This window comes from Chaetodon trifascialis, chromosome 9 (assembly GCF_039877785.1).
Source record: "Chaetodon trifascialis isolate fChaTrf1 chromosome 9, fChaTrf1.hap1, whole genome shotgun sequence".
NCBI classification, from domain to species: domain Eukaryota; kingdom Metazoa; phylum Chordata; class Actinopteri; order Chaetodontiformes; family Chaetodontidae; genus Chaetodon; species Chaetodon trifascialis.
Window position 1 is genome coordinate 7,993,941 of NC_092064.1, and position 24,400 is coordinate 8,018,340.

Below are 24,400 nucleotides of genomic sequence, written 5' to 3' on the forward strand. Positions count from 1 at the left end.
ACACTGAGAACCTAAAATGGCCACTCCCCATTCTGTGTCTATTGTCACTCCATGTGTGCACCACAGCCGCTGTTTTTTTCTCTCTCTCTAGACCTATCTGTCTTTCTCTTCTGCATAACGCAAGAGACGGGCAGCAGCAGCTCAGTAGGGACAAGTTCAGCACGGACCATGTTCCAGGATGGTAGCTGGAGGTAGCTTGAGCAAGGCACCAAACTCCTAACTGCCTGGAATGCCAACTATATGGAAGCCCAGTCCCCCTCTCTCCACTAATACATGTCTATAGGTCCTGTGTGAGTGCATGTGTGTGTATTTTGGGCCTATGTGTGTAATAATTGGTAACAATAGAGTGTAAAAATTGAATTTCCCCAAGTGGGATTAATAAAGTAAAATTAAAAATCAATGATGATTTGAAGTGTGTTAAGAGTCCAGCTCCTGCGTTTAGTGCTTAGGCTGCTACTTTCCCATTTAGAGCAGTATCACTGGGCAGATACAGATGTGTTTCTGTGCTGGGATTAGTCTTCGTCAGCTCACTGGGTCTTGTAAGATGTTAAGTCTCTGCATCTAATACTGTTTGCCACCAAAACTTTCCAAACCTGCTAATGCTGACTGTGATTCCTGAGGAAAAAGTTGGGGACTCCATTGTCATTCAGTTCGCATTTAATTTAACCCCCCCCCCTTGAAATGCTCTCAAATTCTGGTAGATTTCTGCTGATTTTTTCCTTCATCCGTGCTCTTAAATGTAATGTCAGAGATCAGTTTTGAAGTATGAAGAATGCCAGAGCTTGCCAAATTGCCTAAAAGGCCCATATTTAATGAGTCATCTTTTAAACTTCCTTCCAGTGTGCTCCAGTGGTGTGTGTAGACGTGTAACTGCATGTTAATGAGCACATGTGCTGCCTAAACTGCCTGTTATTTATCTGCATGTGCATGTGCAAAGGAAAACTGGCTTAGTGATTCACATTCAGAGGAAAACCTTTGGCATGATTTTTCAATTATTAGAATATTTTAAGGCCGATTCTCAATAATAACACATTTTCTATTTAATTTCCTGTCTGCTAATGCAAAGACAGATCGATATATATGTATAATATTTGTCCATGTTAAGACAGCACATGTGGAAATAGAGAGCATGCAGTGCTCTTTGGATATCTTTTGAACTTTTCACGTACATCGGCATTCCTCCTCAGCTTTTGATTGGCTGATTGTTACCGCTGCTGCACGGCGCAGGGAAGGAAGGGAGAATCGGCTGTTGCCTAGCAATCTGGTTGCCATAGATACCGTCAGGGCTCCCTCCTAAAGAGTACACTGTTATGTACATTGAAAAGAGAGAGAGAGATGCCAGGAAAAGGAGGGAGGAGAGGTGTGGGGAGAATAGAAAAAGAGGGAGGAAGAGAGGAGTCAGAAAGAGAGAAGAAGAAGTTGTAGTAGCAGAGAGAATTAGCAGAGGGGGCACAGAGGAGTTCATTAAGAATAACATAAAGAATGGGAGGAGAGAGAGAGTATAGACAAAGACAGAAGCAGGGCGAGAAGCAGAGGAGTTATACAAAAAAAAAAAAAAAAAAATCTCTTCATGATTCATCATATAGATTCCCCCAGACAGTTGGAGTGGTGAAAGCAGGGTAATATTGGAGTCTGCTTCATTTGGTATTCTGTCTTAACATGCAGTGCTGCGGCTTGCTGGCTGGTTGTTTTGTGGTTCCTCAGTTGTCTTGGCCATGTTTGGATAAGCCTCCACCACCAATGTACCCCTCCACCACAAACCCACCCTCATCCACGATCCATTTCTGTCTGTGTGTTTGTTGTCTGTTTTTCTGTCTGTGACTGAATGCAGCTGTAACTATAAAACACAGCGAGGAGAGGAGGAAATAAAATCAACAATGCAACAGTTCCATACATGCCTTAGTGAATTGTCGTAGTGCGATGGTGAATTAATGCATGAAAACTTTCCCACATTCTATTCTAAACTCTAACAGATTGCAGTGCCATTCTTTGGGAAGATCCTCTGCTTCACAAAAAAATGATGTCCTTTACAATTCTGGTTTGCTTAGACTAAAATGCTAATTGGAAGTTAGCAAAAGCGGCGATGGGTACCAGCACTGAACACACAAAAAACTGCACTGCATACAGAATCTCACACTCCCCATTTCAGTGCAAAAATGTCTCAAAAGATTGGAGGCAGATTTCCAGATAGCTCTCTCTCTCTCTCTCTCTCTCTCTCTCTCTCTCTCTCTCTCTCTTTTTTTTTTTTTTTTCAAAATTCTCCCTTTTATGCTTTTGCTGTTGTTCTGGTCCGACTGCTCGTGTTTGACATTTCCACTTGACAGTCCACAGCTGACACGTCATAGTGGACCATGTGAGGTGGGACACAAGTCAGACAGGATTTCCGGCCGTCTCTCCATGGAACAAAATAGGATTAATAATTTGCATTTTAACTCTTCATTAACAAGCACACAAGCACGTACCGGCTAAGTGGCTCTTTTTAAGTTTGTGCAAATGTGAGTGCGTGTGCATAAAAGTATAAGTACAGAGGCTGTGTGTGTGACTTCTTTACATGCATGATTTATGGGGCAGTTACAGTGTATCTGTGTGTGACGTATTGGCATGTGTGTCTATTTGCCAAATGTGCAAATATGTGCAGACTGCAGAGCCTTATGGACTGTGTGTGTGTGTCTCTGTTTCTGCGGGTTAGTGTGATTACAAAGCATCCATAGATCAAGTTTTATTATGCACCAAAACTGCCTCCGTCCTCTTTACTTTGCAATGTCATCTCTGCACACAAGCTCACATTGTACACACACACACACACACACACACACACACAAATGCATGCATCCAGACCCACAATGCACTGGGAGTTACGCAACCTGCTGACTGGACATGAGTGAAAGTAGTACTTGTGTGTGTGTGTGTGTGTGTGTGTGTGTGTGTGTGTACTGGTGAGGGGTGGGGTAGGTTTGGAGTGTGCAGGGATGGAAAAGGAGCAGAAATGGGGGAAAAACAGGGAAAGAACAGAGCATGGCACTGGTGCAAGTATTAGCGTGAGAACAGATGGATTGCAGGAAAGAGTTCCAATTTCCTCTTTGAGAGTAAAGCAGAGGGAAGAGCAGGAGAGAGATAGAGAGACCAAATAAGGAAAGGGAAGTGAAAAAATGAAGCACAATGAAGCGCAGAGAAGAGATCGAATCAGCGGCAGAGAGAGCAGCAGCAATAATGAGAACGCATGAAAGTGCAAAGAGGAAGAGGGAGGAAGAGGATGGGAGTAAGAGTGAGAGGAGGAAGATGGAGAGAGAGACAGAAAGGAAACCAGTGACTTTTCATCTGTGACTGTCGCTTTCCATCTGACTGCATCTCTGCCTCCTTGTCTGCATAAAAAACCTGAAGATGTCTCCTTGAGCATTTGAGCCTCTGTCTGTGTGAATGTACACGTATTTGCTTTGTGACTGAATGTGAGTGTGTGTGCGTGTGTGTGTGTGTGTGTGTGTGTGTGTGTGTGTGTGTGTGTGTGTGTGTGTGTGTGTCTGTGTCTGTGTCTGTGTCTGTGTGGCTGGACACGGGTTACAAGGACTCTCATTCATCACATTAAAGAGAGCAAGTGGGGGATGGGACTGAAACTGGACAGCAAAAGTTATTATGCAAAGGCTTGGTTGTAAATCTCTGAGTGTGTGTGTGTGTGTGTGGTGTGTGTATGAGTGTGTACTCTACTGTATGTGTGTGGTTGTGGGCGTTTTCATTTGTGTGTGTGTGTGTGTGTGTGTGTGTGTGTGTGTGTGTGTGTGTGTGTGTGTGTGCCCTCATTGTGTTTGTGTGTGTGTGCGCTTACTCCTGAGAGGCTCTCCTCATTAAGCAGTGAGGCGACAGGAGTGCAGAGTGTGTGTTTTCACACACCGCTGCTCTGATACAACGGGAGCCACTTTTTTCTCCTCCCTTCCTTCTCTCCCCCTTTGTGTTTCCTCGTCGCTCTCCTCCTCCTCCTTCCTCCTCTCTCTGTTTTTCTATTTCCTCCCTTTTGCCCCATTCGTTCTTGAAATCCTTTCCTGCCTCCTCCTTCTTCCTCCACCTCTCTACCTCCCCCCTCATCCTCACCCTTTCCTCCCGTCTCAACCCGCGTTACTGGAGTGTTTGCTACCTTCAGTGTTTGTGAAGCACAGATACACTCTGAAAGTGAAAACATTCACACTCAACCATCGCTTGTTAATTCCCATCTCAGCCTCAGCCCTGATTAATCAACTTTTGTATTTTTGTGGTGATGGCAGCAGCAGCAGCAGCAGCAACTTGTGTTTCTTTGTCAGTGGCTGAGCTTAGCTGTATTTGTGTCTACATAACAGAATAGAAGTTTAAAGAAGCACATTAAATCATCCCAATCAGTTCCAGCAAATGCAAATGTTTAATATGCTTTCAAATCAGGGAGCAAAGAGAGTGTGGAAAAAAGATGAGAAAATGTAAAAAGTGTGGTGGAAGATAAAGGGAGAAAAGTCAACAGGTAGGCCTATTTGTTTGTGTGTGTGTGTGTGTGTGTGTGTGTGTGTGTGTGTGTGTGTGTGTGTGTGTGTGTGTGTGTGGAGGCACAGGTAATTCCCCTCAGATGGAAACACTAAACTGTGGCCGGTCAGAGGATGAGATTATCGACCAGCCAGGGTCGGTCTGTGGTATTGATTCCAGGCCAGAGTCTGGGAGGGAGACGGAGGGGAGGGAGGAAGAGGAGGAGGTAGAGAGGTTGGGAGGAAGAAAATGAGGAACAGTGCCAGGATGGGGATACAGACATCAGGTCACGACTTCTTAATTTTTTTTTTTTTTTTTTTTTGCTCCTGTGCTTTCTCAAAGTGTAGCCCTTTTTGTACACTGGAAGAAATGTTCTCCTGACCGGGTCACCATTCATCACATTGTCTTCAAATAAACCTAATTTTAAGATTAAATTATTCTGTCAAAGCAATGAGTGCAAGTTTGCACGCATTGCTGTCCAGTGAAATTATGAATTTTTATATTTTTCAGACAACGGCGAAGGATTAAGTGTTTCTTAATGCGTTGAAGCTAAATGAGCCATTAAAAACATGTTCAATTATCTGACAGCTCCCACAAAGACGAGAACAGTCTTGTCTAAGCTCATGCTTTTTGTTTGTTTTTGGGTTTTTTTTCACAGGACAGCGATGTCAGTGTCTGTGGAACGATTGCAAAATGTTTCAAATCATGCAAAGATTTGAACATTTCTGAGTTCATTGTGTCATTAAACTGTGATGAGGATATATAAGCTGAAGGAGTGACACGCGACAGCATGATTTAAATGTAAGGATTGTTTTCTCATCGTCCTCTGCTCTCCCCCACTTACACACACGATTCAGTCAGATTGTGACCAGCAAAACGTTGCATTTGCATTAAAGACCTGAATAGATTAATAATGCATACAAAAAATCATATGTAAGAATACACATTTTACTGAAAGTGAGATGAAACTTCAAGGCTCCAATTGAAAAAAGGTGCATGCAGGGCAAGAGGCGGTTCAGAGAGCAAAATCATAACACAAAGTAACGAAGGAGCAGCACGGAGGAGGAAAGAAGAGGAAATGAGACGGGGGAGAGAGAAATTATAAGCAGAGAGGGAGGAAGGATTGTGACGGGCTGGTGTGTGTCGGGGAGGGGGGTGGGGGGTGGTGAGGAGCATTTGAGGATTCATCTCTTGCTGGATAATTCCCAGGAGGATCTCTCTCCAACACTTGAAAGCTGTGAAGTGTGCGGTTCTGCTCATACTCCTCCTGGTAATTGGAAGAGGAGAGGGGGGGAGGGAGGGAGAGAAGAGAGGGAGAGGAGAGGAGGGTCAGGTAAAGGAGGGAGATACGGAGGTAAGAAAAGAAGAGAAGGAAAGGAGGGTGGCTGAAGCAAAGATTTGGGGATGGAGAGGGAAAGGAGGGACTGGAGGAGAGGTAAAAGTAACGAGGGGGTTATGAGGAAGAGAAAGAGAATAGAACCACCTGGGTTGTGCCATCTTTCTTTCTTCAGTCTCTCTTTGTTTTCAACCTGACTTACATCTCTTTTATTTTTGCTCATTAGCTCAAACCTCTTTATTCTCTCTCTCCATCGCCGTCCTCATCCCTCCCTCCGTCCCTTTGCCGGCGATGGCGTGTCTGTGGTTGCGGGCGGCTTCTGAAACATGGCCGCAGGCGTTTAATCATTGATAGAGTTTTTTCCTCCATGCAGGCAGGCCAGCGGGCAGCCTCGACTCACTCACATGCGTCAGGACCTGCTGATTCACTCTCTGGGGCCTCCGAGCATGCACACATGAGCACACAGGCACGAATACAAAGGCAAACAGAGATGCACACGCACACACCAAACAGTAGCACACAGGCACAGATGAAATGTAGCCTGAATGTGTGTGCGGCTATCCACATGTGTGCTTGTCTAGTTTATCCCACCAGGGATTGTGAGGCCCAATCAGTAGCAGTGAGCCCAAATAAAAGCAGCGAAGATAAAAGCAATTTATTTGACCAGAACAAGAAGACAAAAACGTGTTTGCATTGGCTCCAGGCCTGCATGCCACATATGTCTCTACAGCTTTATGCTCCCTTCTGCTAGACTCTGTAAACATCTGGCTGTGTTGTTCTTAAAAAAGTAAATACACTTATATACTGTATGCTCATCCTGTATCGCTCCGCTCTTTATCTACTGTAGCTGCACTGTATGCTTGCACATACAGTGAGATTCAATGCTATGCTAGCAGTGTGGCTCCAGGGATGGCATTGTCAGTCAATCCACCGCTTCGGTCCAGACTGAAATATCTCAACAGCTAGTGCATGAATTTCCGGGACATTTTGTACAGATATTAAATGATTCCCAAGACTTTAGCAGCTGTGTTTCCATCAACATATTTCTTATGTTCAGTTTTAATTATTGCATTAGAAAAGGTTGATGGAAAGGGCAAAATCTGAAGAAGACGTCCTGAATTCTGCAAAAGTTTCTGCACTCCCTTGAGGTGTTTTTTTCCTTTAAAAAATGGATTTACGTGAGAACGAAATGTCTTTTTCGAACACATTCTGATGTAGGAACATTTAACTCACACGACTGATCAGCTGTTTCTTCATCTCCTCATCGCTCCGCACAGATCTGATGTAACCTTCCTGACATGAAAGCATGAAACAAACAGAAATGTCATATTTCCATCATGCATTTTTTTCACTGTTTCATGTTAGACTGGTGCTCTTTTAATGATGTCAGCTCGTTGCACCCTCTTCTTCTGCTGCGGTATAATGGTTTTTTCGACTGGAGAACTGCACCTGCTGCTTATCTTGATGGTCCATCTCCTAACAATTGCATTTTGTCTTGGATGGAAACAAGCATTCATTCACATTTTCTTTTGCTGGCGTCTTGTCAATTGTAGCAACTGATTTAAGATGAAAACGTCAGATTAAGGAATACCCATTATTGATCAGAGCATCAGACTGTACTTCAACCAAGGTCTAACACAGGCAGAAATTGCATTGCATCTTTCAGTCCTGGCCACATCCTCACAGACAGTCACAACAGTAATCTTTAAGGTTTAAATCAGGTGGGGTCAAGTGAACCAGATGCTGATTTTCAAGTTTTCGATGATGACCCTGTGATCTGGAGAAAACTTGTTATTTTCTAATGATAAATTATCTTGTTATCCCAAGAGATCTGTCTTCTGTTTTCTCAAGATAACAGAATAAATGAAGCCATTATCACAAGAAAGCTAGCTTTGTTATCTCCAGATAATGAAATGATGAACAAAAAATTTCGAGATAATGGCATTAAAAAAATAACTGCAGACTTGAACAGGCTTCTTGGCCTCCGTAGTGCACTGTGTAGTAAATAGGTAATGATTTCAGACACAGTCATGAACTAAACCAAGATAGTGAACATGAACATTAGACCTGCAACACATCAGCATGTTAACACTGTCATTGTTAGCATGTTAGCACACAGATGCTAGCATTTAACTCAAAGCACCACTCCACTGGAAGTGCTTATACAGAATACAGTATCATCATATCATCATTTCAGCTATATGGTATGAGAGACCACACTGATTTTTAATAACGGGGAAAAAATAGGTCAGGACATATCTGCCCAACACTCACTAACACATGGGCCTGATGATGTGCAGGTCATTTTCTTCATAATGAAACTCATAATTTGAAAAAGCTGACACGAGCAAGATTTCATAACATTATCACTGGCAAAAGAGATTATTGAGAGTTATGAGGATAGAGCCATCTGTGATGAAACGCTCAACTGCAAGCATCGTATTTATAGTATATCCACCTTTTTTATCTTACTCACAGTAAATCTGTAGCACTGAACATCCCTGTGGACGTCCTGGTAGTGAGTGTATTTATAAGTACATTTGATTATTACTTCTGTTGATGGTTGATCCCCAACTCTAGCTGCTACATTAGTCTGTCCACCTTGGTATTCATCATTGCACCACACAGCCTTGCAGTAAAGTCCCATATATGTTTCCCTCTTCCAGTTCAGTTGACAGCCTCTTGCTTATGGTTTATGCTCAGCGTGCTCCTGTTGAATTCTGCAGTAGCAGGTACAGCTTTTCATTCACCCCCCCTCCCCCTGTGCTCTGTCTGTCTGTCTGTCTGTCTGTCTGTCTGTCTGTCTGTCTGTCTGTCTGTCTGTCATCCTGATCAGAGAGTTTTTTTTTTTTATTTTTTATTTATTATTTCTCAGAGGATTAAAGCCAGACCCTGTGGAGTAGAAACCCAATCTCTCTCACCCCCTCCCTTCTCACCCTCCATCCAATTCACCCTCTACTCATACCCCCCTCCCCTTCCGGCCAAACAAGACTCCACCCAGAAATGGATGGATTAATGACCTCTTTCGGTCTCTCATGTGAACACATGCACAGTATCACCTACAGCACTGTCTGTCTGCTTGCCTGTGTGTGCTTATCTTTTGTCTCTCCTGCAGGACGGATGGCGTTCTGTGCATGCCTATGTATGTGTGTGAGTGTGTACCTGAGTAATCCGCTCTCTTGTATTCACTGTGGCTCTGTCCTGTCTGGTGAGTCATGGCGAAAGACCCGTCCAGTACATTACATCTTCAAGAAGTAAGCGCACATACAAAAGAGGCTGCAGTGGTTATGTGATTGCTTCCATTAAAGTGATTATGCAATCAACAGCAGTAAGTCAGGCAGGAGGCAGACAGGCAGGCAGACCAACAGTAGGACAGACAGAAGAATGAGGGGTGGGGGTAGATGTGTAAGGCACACACACACACACACACACACACACACGCACACACACATATATATGCAGCACTCAGGCAGGCAGGGGGAATTTCTCTCTTGTTACTAATCATTATGAAACGGCTTCACATGGAGCGCTCGCCTCGCCACGCTCAGCATGAAGGCAGGTCTGTCCCAGCAACCTCCCAGCACACACACACACACACACACACACACACACACACACACACACACACACACACACACACACACACACACACACACACACACACACTCACTCATACTTCTCCCGTCTTTCTTCGCTTCCTTTTCTTCTTCCAACTCCTTCACTCCTGACAATATTTTCCAGGCCCCAGGGGCTCCCAGTGGACATCCCTCTCTGTGCTCCCCCGGCTCTCCGCTCCCTCTTCCTGGGTGAGCCGGGGTTCGGTGAGTCCCAGGCTCCAGCGCAGGCCTGCGCCGGTGCTTGTTTTCACCAAAGCAAACAGATGGAAGAAGAGAGAGAGGCAGACAGAGCGTTGTGCCCAGCTGGGATGCCGTACAGTCTAACAACAGGGACTTACGTACACATCTCCTTTCTTCTTCTTTGTTTTTACACCTCAGCACTTTACCTCTGATCACTCTCTGTTAGACAGTACTCTGTCGACAATGTTTTCTCTGTCTCAGCACACTTTGGTGATGGCCGCTCTGTTGATCCGACTTTTACAGTCTTTCCCTCTCCACTGTCTAGAGATTGACACCTCTCCTTCACTCCAGGGCAACATTTCATAACACTGACTTGAATGAGTTTACACTCTCCATTCCCCTTTTCCAAGAGCCTAGGCAGGAGCAAGCTGAAGTCCCACTCTTCCTTACCTGCTTCTCTTTTCTTTTTCTTCTTCCAGCCAAGAAAGCAGCAGACGGCTCAGTGATCGCCAACGGCTACTGCGACTTCTGCCTCGGAGGCTCAAAGAAGACCGGCTGTCCTGAAGACCTTATCTCCTGTGCGGACTGTGGACGCTCAGGTAGGGCTCCGCTGAAGGGGATGATTGGCAGGAGGAAGGCGGTCCTCTGTTGATGCACAATTTTGAAATGTATCATTTATTGAGTACAGATTTGGTATTTACTATATAAATACTGTAAATGCAAGTTTCAATTGATGTTACCTTAAAATGGACCATACCAGTGTTTTTTGTTTTAGCCTACTACAAATCATGTACAACATACTTAACCTTATTAAAAGCCATTTGCTGTACTGTTTTACATTTTTGAGGTATTTTTCTTACCTTCCAGGCAGCCATTGGTTTACATTTTTTACTACATTTGAAAACCAATTTGTAGAGGCTTGAAACTAACCCACTATAGCATTTTTTTTTAACTATGGTGGCCCTGAAGGACAAAATACATTAAGTGCAGGCATAGACGTTATTATATATATAGTTATATATACACACACACACACACACACACACACACACACACACACACACACACACACACACACACACACACACACACACAGGTAGTTAAGTAACATTGATAATGCTAACTCATTAAAGTTAGCTAACAAGGTAGGTAGCATCACCTCATGTGTGGGCAATTAACTGAACACTAGCCTAAACAGAGGTGTTTCTTTGGTGAGTTATTGTCCTTAAAGGCCACCGTACATAAAAATGAAATTCATGCTTACTTTCATTTGTGTAAATCATGCATTTTTTGTAGCTGCCAGTGCAGGTTAATTGAAAAAGTCTGCACTGCATTGCCAGTTAGCAGCTACATACTTCTCCGTGATGCGCTGCCTTTTCTCAAGTTGTTCTCTGCAAGTTGATTATTTCTCCTGTTTGGAAAGAAATAGAAACCCTTGACTGCCTGAAAGTTAGACAACAGATTAAACCTTCTTAAACAATATGACATGCTTTAGAAAACAGTGGCTATAATGTAAAATGTACTAAAGTCTTCTGTGCAAGAAGAATGTCTCTCTCATCAAACGCACTTCTGTTGCTGCTTGAGAGGTGTAAGAGTGGCAGGAATTCAAATCCACTGTGAAAGTTTATTTTGAAAGCATCAAAACACAATAAGAAAGTGCTATTGTGCATACAGTATAATCAATTTGTCATGAATGATAACACTTAATACATAGTTGGGAACACGGTTTGGGATTTTGTAAAGTTTTGTATAAGATCAAGACTAAAAGATAGACAATAAAATATAATAAAACACAATTTAACAAATTGCATGTGGCTCCCAGTATATGCAATAAATATGATGATACGTGTTCTGCAGTATGCCAGAGGTGCACAAACACTGTTTGCCTGTTTTCAAGGTCAGGAATGAACTTTCATGCTTAGTCTGGCACTTTTATTTTTCACGTGGTCATGTCCATCGATCACAGTGATGTCAAACAAAGGCATTTTGTTGGCATTAAAATATGAATGGATTCAATGAAATGTAACCTTTTGGTGTGACCTTCTTGTCTGGCCTAAAAACACAAAATTATTTCAAATCCTGTCTGCTGCACGCCTTTCAGTCCTGGTTTGTTGTACAACAACCTGCTTTTCATTTGTGATATTATAAACCATTGTCTATTTCTTCTTCTGGGGCCATTTCTCATGTACTACAAGGACCTTAGATGAGTTTGTGATTGAATGGTCTCCCTCAGTATGTATTTTGGTTGTGAATGGCCAACAACCAGTTTTCTTGGAGTAGAGTTCAAGTATGATTTTTTAAATATGGTTGTATGATTTTTTCCCATTATGAGTCCCTTTGTTTTGGTATGGGCTGTATTTGTATATTCTGGTTATATGTATACATGCAGAGATTGCAGTGCATATGGTGCCGACTTTGTGTATTTATTACTTGATTGCATGTACTGTATATATATTTTTCTCCACATGTTTCTTTTCATCTGAAAAATAATAAAAAAAAAACAGAACTAAAAAGATGTACGTGATTTGTAGTGAATGGGCTGCAGCATGCAAAACATTGGTATGGTCCTTTTGTTTATAACCACCCACAAAAAAGACAAATAAAGGTCAGGAAATGAGTATGACATAATAATAATTCTGTTGTCACGATCATGTAACAGCAAGTACTGGGAAAAACTGTAATAATAAGGCAGGAAGAGAAACAGAATATATTACAGTGGAAAAAGGCCATTTTTATTTTCATGTTCCAAAATTGTTGTTTTGGAATTTGTCACCAGGTTTACTGAACGTCTTTTGTAGTTCTCTAGATCAAATCAAAAGTGAGCTTAAGGTAGAATTTATTCTGAGATGACTGAAAAAAAATTATGTTACTTTAGTTTTGCTAAATGTTATAATTGTACCAAAAGTTTAGATTCTTAATGTAAACACGTGAAAACTGCTGCCTGCTGTACTATCTCATGAAATGCAATGTTCACGAATGTTACACACATGGCTGTTTTTATCATCCTTCAAATATAAATGCATCACTGGCATGAAGCAAACAGACTGATGGATAGATAGAGTCGTAGATGATGGATAACTGTCCTGAAAGTACAGGAAGAGATGGTGAAAAACATTGTGTGGGGGTGTGCATATATGTGTGTGCGTGTGTGTGTGTGTGTGTGTGTGTGTGTGTGTGTGCACCCAGGCCATCCGTCCTGTCTGCAGTTCACAGTGAACATGACGGCAGCGGTGAGGACTTATCGCTGGCAGTGCATCGAGTGCAAGTCCTGCAGTCTGTGTGGCACCTCTGAGAACGACGTAGGATCTCACTTTATACTACATGTTAACTCTAAACACATGTGGCGGCTACACACATGCACACACACATAATATACTGCTAGTGCATACTGTAGTACATGATATTGGGAAGCCTTATTTATGATTTATACAGTCTTTTATAGACAAAGCAAGTTTGCTTGCCCTCGAAGGAACCAGCTTTTTGGTCCAGGAGCTCGTTTAGATTCACTCGTCTTACAGTCTGGAGTGCATGACGGTTTGAGCCCTCACAGGGATGAAAGAGACTTAAACCAATGAGAGATTTTCAAAGATACATAGATGTCAACCAGGAATAGATGCTGAATAAAAGCAGGTATTTGGATAATAAAGTCACAGTGCAGATTATTCATGTATTATCGAGCTGGAAGTCGCAGAAGCCCGTGTTTAAGAGAATAAAGAGCTATTTCTATGAAGGGAAGTTGGATTATCAGTTCAAAAAATAACAAGCGACATGTGTATCACACCTCAAACCCTTGATTTAAAGTTAGACATATTCATATCTTCAAGTACTATACATGCTCTTGTGTCCTCAGCTTTGATTTTCAAATCTGTCCCCACGTAATAACATCTGTTTATGTGAATATTCTCTGTTCCAGGACCAGCTGTTGTTCTGTGATGACTGTGACAGAGGCTACCACATGTACTGTCTGAGCCCTCCCATGTCTGAACCACCAGAGGGTATGTATAATCACAATACTACGAATGCAGGCATTATAATTGGGAGATACTGCATACCTGGTGTTCTCAGAAGTGCTCATATCAAGGACTACATTTCAATTTGCAGACGAGTATGTGGTCAGACTGCACAGCCCAAAGCAGCCTAATCTGAGAACATTTGTGTTGTTTGTGCAGAATTATGTAACTGTCTGTGTCGTAGGTGGGGAGACAAACACGGGGAGTGAAACCTGCAGTCAAAACAGTCCCTCTTAGGTAGTCAATGCACACGAAACCCTCAGGCCTCCTTATGAATCTGCATCTGTTTGTGGGTGCATCTTTAATCGAAATGCACGAGGCAGGAATGGTCCTGACGGCGTGGCTGGCATCACAGAAATGGAGCGGCCACATCTATTCGAGTCCTCTAAAATCTGCCAACTACACATAAGATGGCTGCCTCAGGATGTTTGATGGCGTCGTCATGGAAATGAGTAGTCGAAGAGATAATCTGTTTCCATGGCAAAAGTGTCACTTGTCTGAACATACAGTAGCAGCGCCACTTGTGTTTAACACTCACTAACAGTGTCATGCTCTACCCACACATGCAACACTTTTGATTTACAAGAAACATTTCTGACATTCAGCTGGAGTCTGTTATTATTTTACATTTAGGATCAAGAAGAGATCTGCCTGAGCGCTCGCATCGATGGTAAACAGAGTTTTGTACGTACTCTGCTGCGTTTAATGCTCACAGGACACCTTTAGGCACATTACAGCACACACTTTGAAGTGGAAAGGTTGAGAGTTGCATTTTAACATCCATCTCCACTTGATGTTTAATTAATGTCACAAATCCCGTGCTCAAATCCAAATCAAACTAGTTGTCAAATCCCCTGCATCCTGGAACCACAGGCACAGCATGTGGTGTTTTAACATGGAGCTTTAATTTACAGTATTACTTAACGCTCTGTCTAAAATGAAGGATTAATCCACCAGGCTTTACAATAGCAGTGATTGAACTCTGTGTGTGTGTGTGTGTTGTGCAGGGAGCTGGAGCTGTCATCTGTGTCTGAGACAACTGAAGGAGAAGGCCTCAGCCTACATCACCCTCACTTAATCTGTGGAGCTGCGCCTCATCCTCTCGGCCCTTCATCCTCTCCCAGACCACCTCTCCGTCACCCCTCTCTGTGCCTCAGCTGCCCCCCCCCATCCTCTGATCCACTCGCTGCCACTTCCTCTACAATCCGCCCCGGTGACCTTTGACACGACTGAGCACGCACCACCCACAGCGCCACACCATTCTTGAACGTCTGTCCAGCGGCGAGCCAACCTCCGTCTTTTTGTGTCACTCACATTCCCTGATGTGCTTGACCTGACCCCCCCACCCCCACCCCCACCCCGCTCTGTCTCAACAGAGGAATTCATCAGCTGGCAATAAGTTTGCCAGCGAGACACACACTCCAGCCTGCCAAGGGCACTTCAGAGGCATACTACTCCACAGGAACCCTCTTAAGGGCCCTCTGAAGAGCCCTAATGATCTTCAGCTGCAACTCAGTCAAGTACTGAGTGAGAATTAATAAGATGGATAGGTGTTAGGCCGAGGACAGGGCATGGAAGACCCTGGATAACCATGGAGCAGTATGTTTCAGTGTTAGCTAACTGTGAAATATACACCTAACCAAAATTTCATTTACTCCCTCTGTCCTTTTCTGTGTACGGCAGGGCTGAGACGCTGAACTCTGCTCCGTTACTTGTCTGCAGGGCTCGTTGCCCTGTGCAGTTCAGAGGGGAATGAATTGTACAGAATTCAGACTGATTCTCAAGCTACACACTGTTGAAAACTCCCCTCACTGGCAAACAATGAGCATCTGGTAAGGAACTCAGACCATCTTTGACCTCACCATGTCCTCTCTCCTTGCATGTGGTTTCCACAAATTAATGATGCATTATGGGGCCGACACTGAGGGTTTCAGTGTTCGGACGCGATCCTCGGATAAGAGAGAGATGGATTTTTCTCTAATCAGCTATCTCTGATCAAACATATTTTAAAATGACAATTTTAGACTTAGCATCTCTCACAACTCCTTTACCTGACCTTTATCTGCCCTTCCTCTCTATGAAACAATGACTGTGAAGCCAATGCAAGACTGAAACGCTCCTGGTGCTTGGTGTGTATCATCTGTCTGTTAAGAATGTAGGATTGATGTGTGGACAATGCAGATCTTTGTCTGGCCCATGCAGAGGCCTAAAAATGTCCTTTTTTATGATTCCTTTTTTATTTGTTTTTTTGCATTTGCATGTTGTTATTTCAATTGTTTTTAACAAAAACTTTTGATTGAAATTGAAAAGAAAGCACACTTAATTCGCAATAATGTGTTTGTGATATGAACTATTTTGGCCAAACTGGGTGTGTTTTAAACTCTGTGTGTGTGACTGTGTGTCTGTTTGTGTGAGTTTATCTGAGCACTACAGTAATTGTAGCTAGCTCCATGCTAGGGAGTCTCTGTGAGAGGATCTGAGTAGCACGAAGGTAATGTGAATGTAAGGGAAGTCAGCATTTTCCTGCTCAGGCATTCTGACAGAGGCGGGACAATGTTGTTGTTTTGCAAGTCACAAGTGTCAAGTTTGGCAGTGAAGTCCTAAATCAAGGTCAGCAAGTGTTAAAGACATAGTTTGACATTCTGGGATATAGACAAAAATCAAATTGTAAGAACGTTATACATTTACAGACGTTATGTGCTGGACCCATTGTGCCCGGCCAAGAAATAATCTGCCAGATAATCCACTGTAAAACCATACTGTGTCATTTTAACCTTTGCATTTTGTAGGGATTAAACGAACAAGATATAATGTGTTAATTAGTGAGATGTAGAGTTGCTGGTAGGTTGGTTTTGTTGCCTTTGGACAGGGTCAGGCAAGCTGTGTCCCCCAACTCTCAGTCTTAATGCTGAGTTAACCACCATGTCCTGGCTGTAGCTTCATGTTTATCAGACAGACATGAGAATTCCCCACAATGTCAAATTGTCCAGTGCATTTACCAAACATTAGAGTTTTGTCTCCTCAAAAGTCACAACCTCCTAACCAAATTTAATGCCACTGAAATCATTAACTTCACAGTGAAATCTGCATTTAATTTATTCCCAAGCACGACACTTCTCCTTTTTCCTGTTTCTTCTTCAACTCTCTGATTTCACTGCACAACTCCTGGATAAATATCACCACAGCACACTGACTGTGTTGAGGGTCATTGATTTTATGTTTGCAGAGACGCTAAGCTCTTTGTTAGTAGCTTAAAGCAATACTCAACCCAAATATGTCCTTTTAGGATCAAACACTCAACCCTTTTTGCCTTGAACAGACATTAAACCACTCCTGTGACTTAATCCCTTCTCCTCTTTATAGTTAGATCCAAACAGTCATACTATCACCAAAATATTTGATCTGTTTATTTATTGGGATCTCTTCCTGGGGTCCATCTTCAAATAACGAAAATATTGCAAAGCCCACTGCTTCTGTTTGACACTGGCTAACGTGCACACTCAAACTCTTGGTGAGGGTACCAAGCCATTGGTGTCAAAGTCAAAGTCAAGTGGCGAGCTGAATTAGCCTACTGGCCTGCCAGCTCTGTTCCTCGCCAAGTGAAACAAGATGTTTTTATCACCTTTGTGTCCTGCAAAACATGAGGCCAGCTGTTTCGTGAGAGAGCGAAACACTGGTAAGAGAAGATGTTGTTCTGCTATCTGCCAGTCTGCTCTGCATGTTACAAGACAGTGTAATGAATCAGCACTTGAAGACCAAGCTCAAATGTTAAGGCTGTATTTTAATGGGATTAATCAAACCAGCATGCATTTTTGTGAGCTTGCGCTTTTAACCCAAATGCCCATGATGTTATCCTCCTCCAGTTTAACTGGACCTCTCAAGGCAACTTTAACGGGCACATTACAAGATAGTTGAAGTGCGAGTGCTGCATGTAGGAGGATGCTGTCAACATTTCTGAATTATTTGACAGTAAAGAGAAGGCATCCATCCAATGATGCGTGAGCTTTAAGCTTGGAGACAATAGCTGTAAATAGGGGATTGAATTAAGGGCAACACATTGCCATTTCACACAGTATTTCATATTCTTGTGTACATATCAGAGTATGAAACAGGACGAATTCGGTTGGTTTCGGTTTAAATGACCATCTCATTTTCAATGCTGCATCATGTCCCTAAAAGGAAATTCGCAAGATCAGATGGCTTGTGAGAATGTACCTAAACCGTAATTGCGTTTGCTATCTGATACAGAAAGACATTAGGAGCAAATACTGTGCTAGCCCTCAACTCAATGTAACTCCACTGATGCATGAATGACACCAGAAATGTCTCTGTTTTCATATTTTGATATTGTCAGTATTGCTTTTTTAAATAATGATGAGAAATAACCTTTAACTTAAGTTCATTCCCTGTTGATTTCCTTGTTCGGGTTTGTAATCTGTCTTTTCACATTTTTGCACAGCGTGGCTGCATTTTGCTCTGTGTGTTTATGCCTCTGTGTGTGTGTGTGTGTGTGTGTGTGTGTGTGTGTGTGTGTGTGTGTGTGTGTGTGTATAACCACTTATGATTACTGGAAGGTCAGAGGAAAGCAAAGTGAAAAAAATAGAGACTTATTCGACATTTCTTCCCAGTGGAACCACTTGCATGGCACAGCACTGCTAGAGGATTCAGATTACAACAAGAGTGTACTTGAGTGCACACATTTCACATAAGGCACTTGGACAAAGATGAATGCTGTTTCATTATACAGTATGTTAAGTGTTGTATTTGCCAAGCAAGCAGTAGTATCCAATCAAAATGTTTTTATTTCCATTAACCAATGAGAGCTAACATCATATATATGAGCGTGTGTTTGATGATGAAATGGATGTTGATGATGGTCACTAGACTGAAAATAGTGTAAATGCTTGTGTGGCAGGTGGGCGATGGTGATGATGTCAATGGTGACTTTATATTGGGAGCTTTTGTGGCACTTAATAGGAGAAGCATGGTGGAGTCAAACTAACTTTGATTGTACTGTCTAGGGAGGGTGGGGAAGCCATGTTGGGGTTGTGGAAGGGTATCAGTGTGATTATTCAATGAACCTTGAGCCTTCCCTTTGTACAAATGGACAGACTAAGGCGGTGGTGGTGGTGATGGGGGTGGGGGAAGGGGTCAAACAAGTTGATGCCATTATCGCCATCTCCCCCCATTTTAGGCTGTTGGGTGGTGCTATCAGAGGGTTGGGACTTTGGGCCACTCGAGGCCTCTCTTGTAAATTGTCATTCTGTGATCTTGCTTGCACTTTTTTTTCATTTCCCAAAAATAAGAAACCAATTGTAAGTATGTGTGTGTGAGTGCGGGTGCACTTTTTATTTCTAATCTTTACATTTTTTTCAACGTGATTGTCTGTTGTAAAGAACACTGGATAAAGATGAGTTTTTAATTTGTATTTTTTACCTTGAGAGGAAGATCAAATCTTCTTGGACATTTTTTAACCCCCCGCTCCGGTCCCTCCCCTGCCTCTCTCTCTTTCTCTGTCTGGTACCTGGGAATGCTTTGAAATGTGGACTGTGACCGCACTGCTGTCATCACTGCTGTCAGTCATTCTCTGTGAATTCATCCGACTTTCTCAATTTACCCAGTTTTTTCTCTCTTCCCTCGACTCATTTTTTTCCATTAAAAGATGAGATTGAAAAATGACCTCTACCTTTGTGTTGACATTGTGTGTGTGCGCGCGCGTGCGTGTGTGCATTTATTTGCTCTAGTTCCTGCGTTATAAATCACTGAATATTTGTGTGTTTTTGGACAGTAGTCAGTCAGTCTGTCTGCTCGTCTGGTTGTCTGTATTGTTGCCAACTAGGGCAGCTTACTTGTCAGTTTAACCATTTTTTTTCTCAGGTGGTGGGGGGGGACTTTCTAGCCCACACAATTCTTCCCTCACATGCAGTTTTTGTTGTGGGCTGGGAGCTGAGGCCAACGGCATCCATTTTTTTCTCCTTTTCACTGGGCAGATAACAATCTATCAAAGCAGTGTGTTCAAAGTCAGTTTTCAAAACCTGAATAGCTAATTATCATTTCCAATTTAAATACACTTCACGGTTAAAACACATTCACTGGGACCCTCTTTTTCTTTTTTGCAGAGCACTCCAAAAATATTCTAACCTTTTCATCTGTTTGAAAAAGGAACAAATTGACTGTGACTTGACAAAAGATTAAGGGACAGCATTGTTTTGCCGTCGCTGGCCTGAAAAACTGGGAATAGGGGACAAAAGAGGCCCATTGTCTGCAATTGTTTTCGAACAACACTGCAGAAGAGAATACACTTTGCTATTCAGGGCAGGTACAGTTTTGCTATTTGTGATGTATTCCTGGAGATGAGACATTCATCATAGCTGCTGTGTTGGCCAGACCTGGCTGAGCAACAGCAGCAGGGTGAAGTCAAGCTGATCAACAATTCCATTTTTTCCCTTACCTGCTTCCCTCCAGAAGCAAGAAAACTGAAAACTAGTGCACACTTGGTTCCTTGGGGGAATATAGGTATTTTTAACAATATGCTCTGAAAAAACTCCTCCATCCATCCTTTGGCAGAGCTCCAACCTTATCCAAAATCCTGCACAGCCCCCCAACCCCCTCCATCCCGTGCATACAGAAACCCACACAAACGGCCGTGTGCCACACACACTCAGACATGCGTGCACACAAACATGCACTTTCACACACATACTGTACAGTATGCGCATTCACACACAGCCTAGAGCCCATATCTTCTTATGAGGTTCATTACTCTGACCCCAGTCTCCCTTTCATATCTCTGAGGATGTTTATGCAAGGTGTGTGTGTGTGTGTGTGTGTGTGTGTGTGTGTGTGTGTGTGTGTGGTTTCCTGTGTGTGTGTGTGTGGGTTTCCTGTGTGTGTGTGTGTGTGTGTGTGTGTGTGTGTGTTCCATTCAATACCCAATAGAATATGAGTATGTATATTTATTTAAGCACAGAGTAAGCACAAGTGTGCTTGTGTGTGGGTGTTTATGTGCATGTGCGAGGATGTGTATACTGTATGTCAGTGTGGGAATACTGTACTATGTGTATGTAGTGTGTGTGTGTGCCTGTGTGTGTGTGTGTGTGTGTGTGTGTGCATGTGCGTGTGTGTGTGTGTTTGTGTGTGCATGTGTACGTGTGTGTGTGTGTATGTGTGACTTCCCAGCCAATTACCACATCTCCCAGACAGACTGAGACTGCCTAGGCCCTGCCAGCCAATCAGAGTAGGGCTGCGCACTGCCGGGCCGGAGGTGGTTGCTATGGTAACCAGGAGGCCTGTTTGCATGGTGGCTGATGGAAGAGTGATGGATTACAGTAATGGGATGGAGGGAGGGAAGAAGGGAGGAAGATAGGAAAAGAGGAAGGAAGACAGAAGGAGGGAGTAATAAGAAGGGTTGAGGATGGGAGGAAGAGAAAGAAAGAGGGAGAGAGAAACAGAGACAATGGGAGGAGGAGGGAAGGGATGGACAAGGGGAGGCGAGGAGGAGGAGGAGGAGGAGGAGGAGGAGGGAGACAGACTCATACATAAAGATATTGGAAATGTATGAATGCATCTGAAATGAAGCGACTTAAAAAGATGAAAAAAAAAGAATGAAGAAAATGATAAAGGGAGAGTGGGGGAGGAGTGCTGGGGGAGAAGATATTGGAAAATGGGGTTAGGGTGGGGTGGGGGGTGGAGGGGTGCTCTGTAGTGTGTGATTGAATTCCTCTCTTTCCCTCTTCTGTCTGGGCTGAGATGTGTGTCTGGCCATCTGTCCTTGGAGCAGACAGAGAGGTAAGTGTGTGGAAAGATGCAGTCTCACCTTTTTGCCTCCTCAGCAGCACTGCAGTCAGATTGTACCAGAACTACTTCAGTGTTTCCACCCAGTCCCTCCAATCTTCTCCGACTGGACAACAATATGAAGACCAGTGTAATGCACTTCGTTAAATCACATGGAGTATTAAAAATGTGCATGTTTTGCCAAATGCCACCTGATACATTCTGCTGTGTTGGTGACATTGTTGATGAGAGAAGCTTCCCCCCAAAATTGATTATTAAACCTTACCTCCTCACAGACCCCGTTGTTACATACAAATAAAAATAATGGAAACCTGTAAAGGCTGCACGGTGGCGCATCAGGTAGTGCGCGTGCCTCACAGCAACAAGGTTGCCGGTTCAATTCTTGGGTCAGGCCTTTCTGTGTGAAGTTTGCATGTTCTTCCCATGCATGCGTGGGTTCTCTCCAGGCACTCCGGCTTCCTCCCACAGACCAAAAACATGCTCATTAGGTTAACTGTTGACTGTAAAATTGCCCCTAGGTGTGAGTGTGAATGGTTGTTTGTTTGTGCCCTGCGATCGATTGGCGACCGGTTCAGGGTGTACCCTGCCTCTCGCCCGTTGACAGCTGGGATAGGTTTCAGCCCCCCCGCAACCCTGAAAGGGATCGGCAGCATAGAAAATGGAAGGATGGAAACCTGGAAATATCTTTTCACATTCTGACCACATTAAAACACAAAAGAGGCAACAGCTCAGCTTGCAACAAACTGGGTTTGCAAGTGTGATGACAGTGACAAATACAGAAATACCTTAATACCCTAAAGTATTGTTTTAATTCATTTTGTACACCTCATATAGACAACTAGATATTCCTTTCGTTTGCCCCAAAAAATCTTTCAAAGGCAAAGAAAAGTACAGTTTGTTACCTCACGCACCGTTTTAAAACTTTCATAAAAGATATCAAAACAGACTCACTGTATTTAGGATTTGGGAGGGTCGAGCTGCGCTACTGTCAACACCAATCACAGATAAAGAGTGGATGAAAATCCATTTATTTTTCAGCTCAGATTTCTGGGTTCACAAACAGGAATAATACACCATTTTCTCTAATAGAGCTAAAAATCATCAGTTCAAAATCAAGTTTATTAGCAATAATGGAGCATCATGCTGATAAAACAGTATATTTCTGAGCCTTTAAAGAGGGCTCAAGGACCCCAAACAGAACTTTGCGGTTGGTGCATCTGTCCACATCCTGTGACAAATTAAAATGCCGACTACTTAACATAATCCCCCAACAACAATAATCTTCACTATCCACATGGGATCTATGTAACCAGAGAGACAAAAAGCAATTAACAATCACATTGGCTAAGTTACAGTCTAACCAGCTAATCAATCAAGTGACCAAGATCAATACAAACAAAGGATCCTGGACACATAAGAGACAAAATTGCTCACAAGTGCCATTCAACAGCTTTTAAACAGTGATTTTTGCTTCCTGGCCTATAGTCTCTCACACATACAGCTTTCCTGTTGAACCACGCTGAGTTCCCTCTCATTGACAGACAGACTGAAGATGCTTTTGAGTCAAGGATTAGACTAAATCTGTGTCTGGGGAACCCAACTCCCTGTGATCTTTTTAAGCGACAAAGCGCTATTCAAGTCAATTAAAGATGCAGTCCACTCAAATTAACTTCAGGGCCAAATCAAAAACATAAAAGACATTACTAAAATCCATCATGGTGGTGGTTCAATACATTCTCTTGTCATTCAGAGTGTCACCTTTAATGATTATCTACCACAATCCTCACTTTGAAGGTGTTTCATGGCTTTGAAGCCATTTATTGAGACAAAACTGTAATTTACTTGTTTTGAGTGTTGATAACAGAGCCTGTCAGTGATTGGACCATCAGTCTGCAGAAAGAGTGCTTTCCAGGTAGATAAACACTTGAATAATCTGCAATGCAACGGTGTTCAAAAGAAGAAACAGATTTCAAAGGTGAACTTGAAATCATAATTCAACACTGCAGCCTAGAGGCAGACCATAGCAACAACATCTGTCTTTTACCCAATGCAAATAGAGAAAGCAAAACTTGCTTTACCTGTTCCACATCAGTCAAATGTATGCAAAGAGAAAGGAGGAAGTCACAATTTTTTTAATTAAAACTTAATGACACAGGCGAGAAAACAAATAAAAACTGCAAAGCTGAGTGTTGTCTGTGATTTCATATGCTGTTCATTTGTTTTATTGCTGCTGTGTGAAATTGCATGCTTTCAACAACAGTTTACAAAGTCTTATAAATCCAGTGCTTTGGGTTCTGTCCCATGTTTTAATGATTATCTGAGTCTTTAGTTTGGCTGCCTTTTCTTCCCTCTCTGGATGTTTTCGCTATTTACATCCAAAATTGGATTGACAGCCAAATATGGATCATTAAGCACTATGTTGACTTATTTCCTATATTAGTATTAAAGCAATTAGCCTGAGCAAACACAGTTACATTATTGTGTGCTGTCTTGCAGCCATGTACTGTGAGATTTACACTGATTGGTTAATGTAAAAAAATGAATGTCAGCAAAGTAATGGGAAAACACAAGGCTGATTAAATACAGCCTCACTTTATCTTATCCCTATTTTCTGTGTTTTTGCTGACTTCCACCGGCCTCTTATTCCAGTTTGATACGATTCAGCCTTCAGCTGGCCACTTTTTAACTAATACGCAATAACTTTATTAGAATACATTGATGCTTGAAGGGAAACCCATTGTCACAGTGCAGTGTCCGTTTACTATCTCCAATTTTAAGCGACCTCTAATTTTCCAAGGAGAACTTTAGATCCAGGATGATTTTGTTGCCTGGCAACAGCAGTAATCACTTTTATCATTCAGCCATTCTTTATCATCTTTAAGTACAGTATGAGCTGATCGTGACTCAACTACGAGTGTTGCTGGAGTTTTGACCTCTTTAAATATCAGTCCCCAACAATTCTTCAGACTTTCTGAACCTAACCT

General features: G+C 42.7%; 1 protein-coding gene across 1 annotated transcript in view; it reads left to right on the plus strand.

Moving 5' to 3' along the window:
- The window catches only part of dpf1 (double PHD fingers 1), a 42,268-nt gene extending 22,974 nt beyond the window's left edge, over positions 1–19,294 (plus strand). The window contains exons 9-12 of the mRNA XM_070969949.1: positions 10,092–10,211; positions 12,799–12,911; positions 13,526–13,607; positions 14,630–19,294. Of these exons, the coding sequence (XP_070826050.1) occupies positions 10,092–10,211; positions 12,799–12,911; positions 13,526–13,607; positions 14,630–14,700 (386 nt within the window). The 3' untranslated portion in view covers positions 14,701–19,294. The remainder of the gene's footprint in view (positions 1–10,091; positions 10,212–12,798; positions 12,912–13,525; positions 13,608–14,629) is intronic.
- Positions 19,295–24,400: the final 5,106 nt, after the last annotated feature.